This window comes from Populus alba, chromosome 18, assembly GCF_005239225.2.
Source record: "Populus alba chromosome 18, ASM523922v2, whole genome shotgun sequence".
Lineage (NCBI taxonomy): Eukaryota > Viridiplantae > Streptophyta > Magnoliopsida > Malpighiales > Salicaceae > Populus > Populus alba.
Genome location: NC_133301.1, coordinates 7,967,716 through 7,978,143, shown reverse-complemented (window position 1 = coordinate 7,978,143; position 10,428 = coordinate 7,967,716). Strand labels below are relative to the sequence as shown.

Here is a 10,428-nt window from a genome sequence, read left to right as displayed (position 1 = left end):
TGAATTTATAAATGATTTGTTTAAAATGTTTTGTGAAGAAAAATGATACCACCATAAATTTTCAACTCATAGAACTCCCTAATAAAATAGGGTTGTGGAAAGAAAAAATCAGGTTTATAGTATCTCAAATACTATGGTTAAGGATATGTATTAACCGTTTGTTCCTCGCAATCGAGTTTGAACTTCCAATCTTCGGTCGTCCAGATAATTGTATGAGAACAAGTTAAGGCTCAGACGGGTTAGCTTAATGCTAAGACAATCCAACTTAGATCCATGATGGCCAAACTTTGGCGATTGTACGATGAGCTATTGTTAAGCCCTGGTAGTACATCTGGTCTACCCCATCACCCACCTAATCCTAACAAAGATCCACCTCCACCTCCACCTCCACCTCTTTCTCCTTCTTCAACTTATGTTCTTTAGATAAATTATATTCAATAATATTTTTAAATTAATAATAGAATTTTGGTTTATTTCTTTTAATTTTCTTTGTTTTGTTTATTTCAATTTTTAAAAATATTAAATATAATATTGATGGAATTACCAACAGAATAATAATCACAAAATGAATTACCAATAGAATAGTAATCACGTACAACATTACCAACGGACTAAGTCCCTTGGATAGTTCAAGAGAGCATGAAAAAAAATTATAGGACTTTGTTATTGACAATTACAGAAAGAATTAGTAATAAACTAAGTCTATCAAAAAGTTTTAAAGAGTTGGATAAAAAAATTTATAGGACCATGTCATTGACAATATATGAATATCTGACGAGTTGATTTCATCAGTAATATGGATTCTATCAGCAATGAAATTACTAATAATGTATTTTTTTTTTTAATATGTCACGGTCACTAATGAAATTACTGATATAATGACGTCAGTAAATGTTTTTTGTTTGACATATTTCTTTCATCTGTAAATCAATTGATAATTATATTATTAACAGAATGACCGACAAGATAGAAAACATCAATGATATATTTTTCTATTACCAATGCCCATCTAAGATTAAGAAGGTGTTTGAAATTATAATTGTGGTTTCTTTTCAAAGTGTTTTTCATTTAAAAATACATTAAAATAATTGTTTTTATTTTTAAAAAATTATTTTTAACATCAACATATCAAAATGATTTGAAAAATAAAAATAAAATTTTAATATAAAATAAATAATTTTTTTAAAAAAAAACTACTTTTAAAATATAAAAATAAATATGCTTTAAATTTATTTTAGATGAATGTTTTTCCATCCATGAATGTTTAAATACGACTGAATATTTTGTCGGTGTTATTTTATTAGTATTATAGTTGTGTACTACTCCTCTTCCGTGGCTGTGGCTGTGAGGCTACTCCTGTTTCTGACCTCCATGCCCATAGGACAAGAAAACACTGCCGCCATCGCTCCGAAATGTGGAGCTCCTACGCTCTCCACCATTTTTAATTTCCACTCTCTTTTCTTGATTTCTGCTCGTATGGTACTACTTTCTCTCTTCTTCTGTTTTTAATGTGTCAAAAAAGAAGAAGGCCATTACTGTTGTTGAAAATCGAAGATGATATCTACTAGTGACAGTCTTTAGACTTGAGAGAAACATCTTTATAATCTCTCGCAGTATTTGTTGAAAATGTTTTTTTTTTCTTAAAAAAAAAAGTTATGAAGATACAACGTGACTCCTTGTCTGGTCTTTACCTTGCTCATCATCTCTTCAACTGTCATCCCAAAACAGCCACATGGACGTCTTAGATTGGCAAAGCAACTGAACAATGCTGCTCCCATGGAGGACCAGTGTTAACTGTCCAACCGACGTCGTTTCTTTTTTGCCTTGCATTGTCAAATAAGGAAACTACGACACCATACTCATATTTTGCTTCTCAATTGCAAAATTAGGGCTGGCACATCAACTGTTGCCTTGCCCTGCCGAGTACCTCAAGGTCGAGTAGCAGAGAAGAACAAGATCATATCACATGAAGGCATAAACAAACCCTTAATAATAAGAAATTTTGAAGGACTGCCAACGGAGAGATGGGGAATCCAAAGCAAAAGTGGAAATCAGAGGAAGAAGAAGCGTTAAGAGCAGGCGTTGCCAAACACGGTACTGGAAAATGGAAAAACATACAGAGAGACCCCGAGTTCAATCCTTACCTTCGTTCTCGCTCTAATATCGATCTCAAGGTTTTCTTTTCTTTTTTGTTCGTTTTTTATTATTATTGTAATTGTTGTATGATTTGATGATATAATATTAATAATGTTAATGTCAATAGGATAAATGGAGGAATATGACTGTAAGTGCCGGTAGCCAAAGCGTTAAGGACAAGTCACGGACGCTAAAAGCGAAATCCAATCCCGATGCTGCTGCTGTTGTTGCTGCTTCAACTCCTCTGTCCAATCCTCATTCTTCTGCTGTTGCTGCGGTTGATGTCGTTATCGACGATTCTTCCGAAGCTGCAGCAGATTCAAAAACTGCTCCCAAGTACGTGCTTTAAATTCCATTTTTTATTTTTTTTAATGGAACAAGATGGTTTGTGAGTTCCTTTGAGTTGGTGCCAATTAGTGTATGTATTATAATGACATAATTTGTATGGATCATAAGTCAAGCATTGCTTTCTCGGTATAAAGTAATTTAGAATTGTGGCGTGGCGTGCCTACCTACACTTGGAGAAATTTCAACAATGCCTTGATATTTGATTGAATTACTTGATTTGGCAGATACGATGCAATGATTTTTGAAGCAATTTCAGCATTGAATGAGCCAAATGGAGCAGACACTAGTGCAATCATCAGCTACATTGAGGTCTGAACGAATTTTGTTTCCTTGAAATGTTTTCTGTTTTTGTATCTTATAGTCATTGATTTACCATCAAGATTGGTTTGTACTTGCGATATGGGACACAATCTCTTTGATTTTGTTAGCTCTGGCAATCATGTAGTTGGACTTGATGTAGAATACATATGGATTGTATACCTTTGTTTTCTTTTTCTTTTTGAGATATGGACTAGAATTGGACTTGCCAAGTATATCATGTGTTAAACTCCTAGAGCTGCAATAGGAGAAAGAGAACCAATGCCCTTGAAATCTCTCTCATCTAACATGTTGTGCATGGAGAGGAGAGGAGAAAATTGTTAATATTCCTCTGACTCATAAACAGTATCAGGAGCAAGTCATTTCATCCATATCCCACACCCCTGGGCATACCTCAGAGGTCGCTATCCTGAGAAAGGAAAACTAAAAGGAAAGAATAAGAAACCACGTTTCTGGATGAGATTAGTGTATGATTATGAAAACATAAATTATGTAAATCAACCATTAGTTTCTTGTTATTATTTCTTATTTACCATTGGTGATTTTCCCGGCTCTATGATTTTTAAGAAATATGATGCCAATGTTTGTTTTTTCTCGATAATTCACACAGAGAAGGCAAGAGTTACCACAAAATTGTAGGAGGCAATTAAGTTCAAGGTTGAGGAGGCTTGTAGCTCAGGAAAAACTTGAAAAGGTGAGTTGTTTATCTTTCCAATGTAACTTCTTTGCTGATGATAATATCCCTAATACATCAGCTCACCTTGTCACACTGCTAAATAGTTTTTCTTTAATTTAAAATGTTGAATCAAGTTGTTTCCTTTTTTTAATTTCCATTTGCATTTTGTTGCGATCGTCTCCTCTTTGTTCATACTTTTATTGCTTCATGGAGAATTGGGATTGAAGAGGAAGAGTTTGTTGTAGCAAGTTGATTGCATTTCTCAAAGACCATCACCGCCACACCCCACAAAAAATGAATGGAGAGGATAGAGATTCATATATGGGTTTGTAAAATTTGTTCATTAATTCTTTTTAATAATATCATTGGAAACAAATGATAGTAAACTTGTCACTAGTGATCGCTGCAAAGAATACCCAATCTCTTGTATATTTTCTTTTATCCTTCAACGAACTGAAGGAAAAACTATGACATTTATAGAAGCAGAAAAGGGAATTTGTTTTAGTCGTGGAAGGGAACAGTTTGTTCGTACGAGAATATTTAACACAAAGTTATGCTATGTAGACATTGGGAGTACATGCTGAATGGTTGAAAGTTTTAACGAATTAAATGCAGGTCCAAAATTGCTACAAGATAAAGAAAGCTTCTTCATTTGGGACAAAAACACCAACTCCTAAGCAGAAAGAGGTGCGTCCCAAGCCTGAACAGAATACTGGCCTTATAAATTCTGGCGATACCGTCGCAGAAGCAGCAGATGATGCTGCATATATGGTTGCAGAAGCAGAAAACAAATCATTTGTTGCAACTGAAGCAGTTAAGGAGTCAGAGAGGGTTTCAAAGATGGCTGAAGATGCAAATTCACTACTACAGTTGGCCAACGAGATACTTGAGAAATGTAAATTCATCCTTGCTTCTTCAGTCACTGCTTTTCCACTTTCTATTAACTTGTGTCCTTATTCCTTACTTTGGCAGGTTCACGAGGTGAGATTGTGGTCATGGGATGAGATACGAGCTTGGACTTTTAAAAAAACGGACTGGAGATGACCCAACAACTAGAATGCATGTAAATAGTGCCTGTTATTCATAGTTTTTCCAGGCATGATCAAGCTAAATCTTATGGCTGGTTTTGTGGTAGCAATTATAGTGTAATTTCTCAGAGAAGATATTGCAGAACACATTTTGTTTTGATGTCCTTAAAGCTCATGTTTCTTTGATTTGACAAAGATGGCATAGTAGCAGAAGCGGCAATTCCTCTTTCTTGATTCTCAAACCAAAAATTATCTTGATCTGCTAGACAAAGTATGGTTTTTCCTGAAAATCTATTAGAATGTGCAAATGCAGTGTGCATGACAAGGAAGCATGAGCTTTGATTATGGCCTTTCATCTTTTAGTTTGATGCTCTATAATGTGTTAATAATGACCGAGTCTGGCCGCGCCAAGTGATGATAACATTGTCTGGGAAAGGATGCATGACTAGTTCCAAGTATGGTAGGAACTGGAAAACTGTTGGGCGTTCTCTCTCTCTTTTTTTTCACTGGTCAGGATTTAGTTCAGAAATACACTTATACTTTCTATTTAAGAGGGGTAAGTAAAATAACCGATAAATTGATTAAATTGATAAGTAGTATAATAAGTCAACAAATAACTATCAAAATAAAAAAAATCAAATCTAGTATAATAACTAAATAAAAAATAATAATGAGAGATTAAATTGAAAAAAAAAAGAAAAGAATAAAAAAAATATATAACAATCAAAAGAATAAAAATAAGAATCAAGTCGGATACAAAAATTAAATGAAAAAAATATTAAGGGATGAAATTGAAAAAACAATAACTTAGAAAAAAATAAAAAGCAAAACAAATAACAATTAAAAAAAATAAAGATCAAAATTGATGTAAACATGAAATGAAAGGATACACTTGATTTTTGGAGAAGGAAAATGTGAAATTAGAGTCGAGGAGAGAGAAAAAATAAAGAAAAAAAAAATTCATTAGAGTCCAACTATTATTTCGTGCCTAACAACTAAAAAGAGAACAACGCAATGCTTCCAACGTTATTATAGAAGGCAATGTTTTACCGTAAAAAAACACCGCATGTGTAGCCCAAAAAGCATGAATGCCTCCCACTTACTAGCATGTGCATATCATGCACTAGCCACCTTCTCTTTTAACTATATTTATATTTGTTAAAAAACTAAATTGCCCTTCATTGAAATTGATTATAACTAAAAAAATCATGATGAAAATAAATAAATAAAAAATTTAGATGCCATTAAAAAAAAAAAAAAAGGGGACAATGTAATCATTGCACTATGCAATCAAAGAGTTACAAGACTAAAAAGCCTCTGGACCATTGTTTGTTTTTTTTACTTGTAAAGGTTTTTAAATCATTTCATTATACATTATAAATGTTAAATGTTTAATTTATTCTCGATTAATATGATAATAACAAATTAATCCTTTAAAAAAAATTATTTTATTACTAATAGTTAGTTAAATGATTTTGTTTGAGAATAATAAAACAATCATTTCATTATTTCTATCTATAATAAATTGTGTTTGATGGTAAAGATTGATTTTTTTTAACTTTTGTTTTAATATGAGCCTAAATTAAGAATTCATGCTTTTAACCAACCAAGAAATTTTATGATATTAAGAGAGTACTTAATAACATCCTATTAGTTCTTCTTTACTTATTTTGAATAAATAAATAAATACAAATAGAAAAAAATTAGACAAGATATGCTTGTAGCTTCTAGTGAATTATAGATTTTATTATTTCCTTTTTATATTTGTTTTTTTAAAAATAATTAATAAAATATCACTATTATTTTAATTACATGGCGGCTAACGAGAATCGGAGTCATGATGCTATTTCCACAACATGATACGCTGGATGAAAAATAAAATAAAACATCTGAAATTTGAACAGAGACCATCACGATCTTTTTCTGAATTCTGTTTCTAAAACATGATGTCATATCATGCAGTAGTAGCAGAAAAAGCGAGCTCTATTTACCAGTTTATCTGTTGCTTTGCCAGTCAACCGGAGCAACTACTAAGATAGGTCGCCATGACTGTGGAAACAGCTGTCTTGGATATGTCAATAAACAAAATCGATTGATGCAGCGATCCAGGGCTTCAACCATGGATAAGAAAGCAGTTACACATGGTATTACAGCCCATACTAAAATGCTGTCCCCGTTTATTAAAACAAAGAAATTTACCGTTCCATTTAGCACATGCAAGACTAAAAAAAGCGGCAAAAAAGCATACTGCCCCCAGGTCCCAAGTCAAAGCAAGAAGTGATATCCCAGTTCAATTATCTTGTAGTTAGTGATTGATTTTAACGTTGAGCAACATCCCCACCCCAAGTATCTTCTTCAGACTTTAGATCAACCATCGTTGTGTGGGAGATGGGAGATCCAAATATGGAAAGCTACTCAACAGAACAAATTTAGTTAATGTCAGAAGATCAGATATAGCAAATAGATTTATGAAAAGACCTCGTGTGACCTTAAGCAATAAATAAAGCAAACTATTGTCTGTAGCATGAAGGAAGGGGGAAAAAAAAGATGGCGACATGAACTCAAAAGGGTTATTCAAGCTCTCAAAACAATTTTCGTGTCCAGAGAACATAATGAAAAGCGAATAACATTGCAATTGCCTCAAAAACTTAAGCTTATGGAAACACAAGCTTTTTTTTTTCTCAAATACAGTGCATAATCTGACCCTAGTGCTGAGGGAAAACAAAAATACGGGCAACCACATACCCATTCAGTCAAAGATACTGCAGGACCAACTTTCAGATATTTCAATCTATAAGAGGACAAGCCCCAGTTCCGAGGGTCTCAAGGCATGCTGTAAGCGGTAATTGTAAAGATAGTAGTGTAGTTGCCCATCGCCTGGTCCAAATTTCAGTTCCTTCAGGAAAGACTCGTTATGCATGACATCCAATGCATTAAAAACATCAAAATCCTTCTGCTTGGCAACAATCAGTGCATCATTCATTAACTGAAGCAATGGAGTCTTCACGCAAACATTGTAATATGAATAAGCAGCTTTCAACGTCAAGTAATTCTGGTTGCCTAGGATAGAGGATGGAAGCGTGTAGAAGCTGCAGAAGTCAGTGATCTCATGAGTCTCTGGACTCTCAACCAAGTAACTATCAACCACGTTCTCAGTTGGAAGAAGCCAGTGCTCCACATCATTCTCATCAAAATCAGGCGCAACAACAAACTGGCTCAAGTAATTTCTTAGCAACCTTGTAACAGCAGGTACATCACGAAGTTCCATTTTTCTAAATCCAGGGGTGGCGGGGGAATCTGGTAGCTTGTAGAGTTTTATTGTCCGACTCATTGTCATCCTTGCACCAAGCCTTGAAAAGCCAACATCAATAAGCTTTTTCGGGTTCAAAGACCTGTGCCAATACTGACAGGTTGTTATTGGTGTTGGAAGAACCACACCAGCAGTATATGCTGCTTGCCAAATATTCTCTAAATGAACCCTCCTAGTAACCTCCTTGATCATAACAGGGGCAAGTCTCTTCGACCGAAGCTTCTTATGAACACACAAGAAATTGATCTCAACCATTTTCACAACTTCATCACGCACCCGAATCCTTGCAGGGACACCTGTGATGAAAGCAACGAGCTTCTGGGAAGCTTTGGCACGAACCCCAATGTGCCAGCTTGGATAGTAACCCGGGGGACACAAAGCCCATCTAAGAAACTCCTGTGAGTAATTAAACCTAAACATGTTCTCATCATCTTCAACATAGTTGTTTTTCAAGAGATTATAGACCTCATTGCAAGTCTCCTCGGACTCCATGTCACAGGTGGTCCATTCATACTGAGTAGGGAGATTGTATGGTTCTTGTTTAACTTCAGATAGTGGGGTTGGAGACTCAATAGGGCCCTCGGGCAAACTTGAATCACCAATGTCTTTGAATTGACCAACAGGTTGACTTTCCCAGAACTTGTGTGTCTTGCCTAAGGAAATGGAGTCCTGAAACCTACGGGCTATAGTTGCGAGGGAGCTATCTTCCTTGGCAATTAGGTTCGTCTCAGAATCATGATCTGGGTTTTCTTTCGAAGACACAGGTGGTGAATTGTTATTGTTATCCATTTCAGCGAATGGATTCTAACAGGAGCGAGAATTATTGGAAAATTCCCTATCAAATGAAAGAAAACTTGATATAAAACACCAACTAAAACGAATAAACAAAGTGAAACAACGAATGCAGAAATCAGTAGAATCAATGTATTGAGACTCGTATGTTGTAATTTGTGTTCATACAAGTACACATCCTTCTTGTTCCACTTGACCCATTACCACATACACAAAAACAGAAGGAAAAGAAAATTTCAGATCTACTACGACATAGGCTGACAGATCTATAAGAATGTGATGAAGAGATTGAGATTATCAACTTACGCTGCAGAATCTTTGCAAGAATAGACCTTCACGTTACTGCAGATCTCCTGATGGTTTTGAGAGGAGAGGAGAGGAGAGGATAGGAGAGGAGCAATCAGATTCTCATAGCCAATTTCGTTCACATTGTTTGGGGAGGCGGCTAAAAAGATGCTTATTTCTCGTTTCAGTTTGGGGACTGCCGCGCGTGGGGGTTTGTGAGGATTTAACCCCTGGGAGGGTAATTTATTTGATCCCAGCGCTTTTTCTTTCTTTCTTTCTTTTATTAGTTTTTGAGATCTGTGTTTGTTTGTCAGCATAAAATCCGTCTGCAACAAAATGCATGTTCATGACATGCGATAAAAAATTGATCATGGGCATCCCAAATCCGGTTTTGCAACCTGGTGCGCAAAGAGAACGCGAGTTTAGGGGGACGGTTTTATTATTATTATTATTATTATTTTCATTTTCTTACATCAATGATGATAAAAAAAAAATCAAAATAATTTTAAATTATAAATATAGTAAAAATAACTCAAAATAGTTTTATTACACAAAATAGATAATATAAGTTAAAATCCATAATGATTAAAAAATTTGATTCAATTTCCCAACAATTTTTTCCAGTAAAAAATTATTCCTAATCAAACAAATTTATAACTTCTTTACAAGTCAAAAAAATTTAAAAAAAATGGCTTAAATCAATTTGTAAAAATCTTACCCAACTTATACACTATGTATTTTTTTCTTAAAAAATGTTGGACACTTGTTTAATTAAAATAATTTAAATGAATTATAGGTCAATAAGAAAATAATCTAAAAAATCTCTGGTTTTTCTATTCAAATAAGCTTTGGTTTTTTTTAACTATTGATTTATAGTGGCTAATAAAATATTAATAATAATGGGATTTAATTCTTATTAATTTTTCAACATTTTAACTTTCAAAATTTATTATAAAAAATAGAGTGAAAAATAAGTTTTTTATTTCGATTTTTTCAGATTTTTTCACTCTTTCTTGTCTCATTTTTAGCATTTTCATTCTCTTTTATGCTTTGATTTTTTCTCTCAAATATAAAGTTTAGGTTTATACTTTGTTGAGAGATATTTAAGTTCTTTTATTTTGATTCAAGAACCCTATTTAGAAATGTATCTAAATTAATATGATGTTTTAAAATATTAAGAGGTATATTGAAAACATCATAATTGCACATTAGAGTTTCATAAAATACTTAAATCTAATTGTATACATGTTATTCATATTGTCACACTCGACATCGCGGTAGCCTTAAAAATTAGTATTTTTGGGAAGAATAGATTTTTGGCATCATATTCTTTGATGGGGAATGGTCTTGTTTAAGGAGTCGCCACCTAATATTATGGTCACTAGGAACCCTAACTGATCAACATAGATTCTATGGTTCGGGACTGGTTACATAAAAGGAAAGATATTATCACCCCTTGAACGTCCTACCTGAGGCAGGTTGCATTGCTAGTTTCGTCTAAATTGCTAAATGTTTATTAGTTTACGCTATGATAA

At 33.8% G+C, this 10,428-nt stretch overlaps 2 protein-coding genes across 4 annotated transcripts; one reads left to right on the top strand and one right to left on the bottom strand.

Annotated features, from left to right (window-relative positions):
• Nucleotides 1-1,314: 1,314 nt before the first annotated feature.
• LOC118056695 (telomere repeat-binding factor 4) lies at nucleotides 1,315-4,735 on the top strand. Of its 2 annotated transcripts, XM_035068997.2 has the most exons (7): nucleotides 1,315-1,479; nucleotides 1,729-2,174; nucleotides 2,264-2,472; nucleotides 2,709-2,793; nucleotides 3,413-3,496; nucleotides 4,094-4,373; nucleotides 4,451-4,735. In XM_035068997.2, exons 2-7 carry the CDS (start codon nucleotides 2,025-2,027, stop codon nucleotides 4,480-4,482), a joined length of 840 nt encoding a protein of 279 aa, XP_034924888.1. In that variant the 5' UTR covers nucleotides 1,315-1,479; nucleotides 1,729-2,024; the 3' UTR covers nucleotides 4,483-4,735. The 2 variants fall into 2 exon arrangements, with proteins under 2 accessions (XP_034924888.1, XP_034924887.1); XM_035068996.2 differs by having other exon boundaries at nucleotides 1,315-2,174.
• Nucleotides 4,736-6,296: 1,561 nt separating this feature from the next.
• On the bottom strand, nucleotides 6,297-9,287 carry LOC118056694 (glycylpeptide N-tetradecanoyltransferase 1). 2 transcript variants are annotated; one of them, XM_073406073.1, is made up of 3 exons: nucleotides 8,915-9,287; nucleotides 7,252-8,651; nucleotides 6,297-6,917 (listed from the first exon to the last, which is right to left on the bottom strand). In XM_073406073.1, the coding sequence occupies exon 2, from the start codon at nucleotides 8,603-8,605 to the stop codon at nucleotides 7,298-7,300; it is 1,308 nt and encodes a 435-aa protein (XP_073262174.1). In that variant the 5' UTR covers nucleotides 8,606-8,651; nucleotides 8,915-9,287; the 3' UTR covers nucleotides 6,297-6,917; nucleotides 7,252-7,297. The 2 variants fall into 2 exon arrangements, with proteins under 2 accessions (XP_073262174.1, XP_034924886.1); XM_035068995.2 differs by lacking the exon at nucleotides 6,297-6,917 and having other exon boundaries at nucleotides 7,063-8,651; nucleotides 8,915-9,286.
• Between the last annotated feature and the right edge of the window lie 1,141 nt (nucleotides 9,288-10,428).

Excerpts from the sequence above, each read along its gene's own strand:
- LOC118056694 (XM_073406073.1), bottom strand. The coding sequence starts at position 8,605 with ATGGATAACAATAACAATTCACCACCTGTGTCTTCGAAAGAAAACCCA.
- LOC118056695 (XM_035068997.2), top strand. The coding sequence starts at position 2,025 with ATGGGGAATCCAAAGCAAAAGTGGAAATCAGAGGAAGAAGAAGCGTTA. Across the intron at positions 2,175-2,263 it reads GCTCTAATATCGATCTCAAG|GATAAATGGAGGAATATGAC; the intron begins GTTTTCTTTTCT and ends TAATGTCAATAG. Across the intron at positions 3,497-4,093 it reads CTCAGGAAAAACTTGAAAAG|GTCCAAAATTGCTACAAGAT; the intron begins GTGAGTTGTTTA and ends AATTAAATGCAG.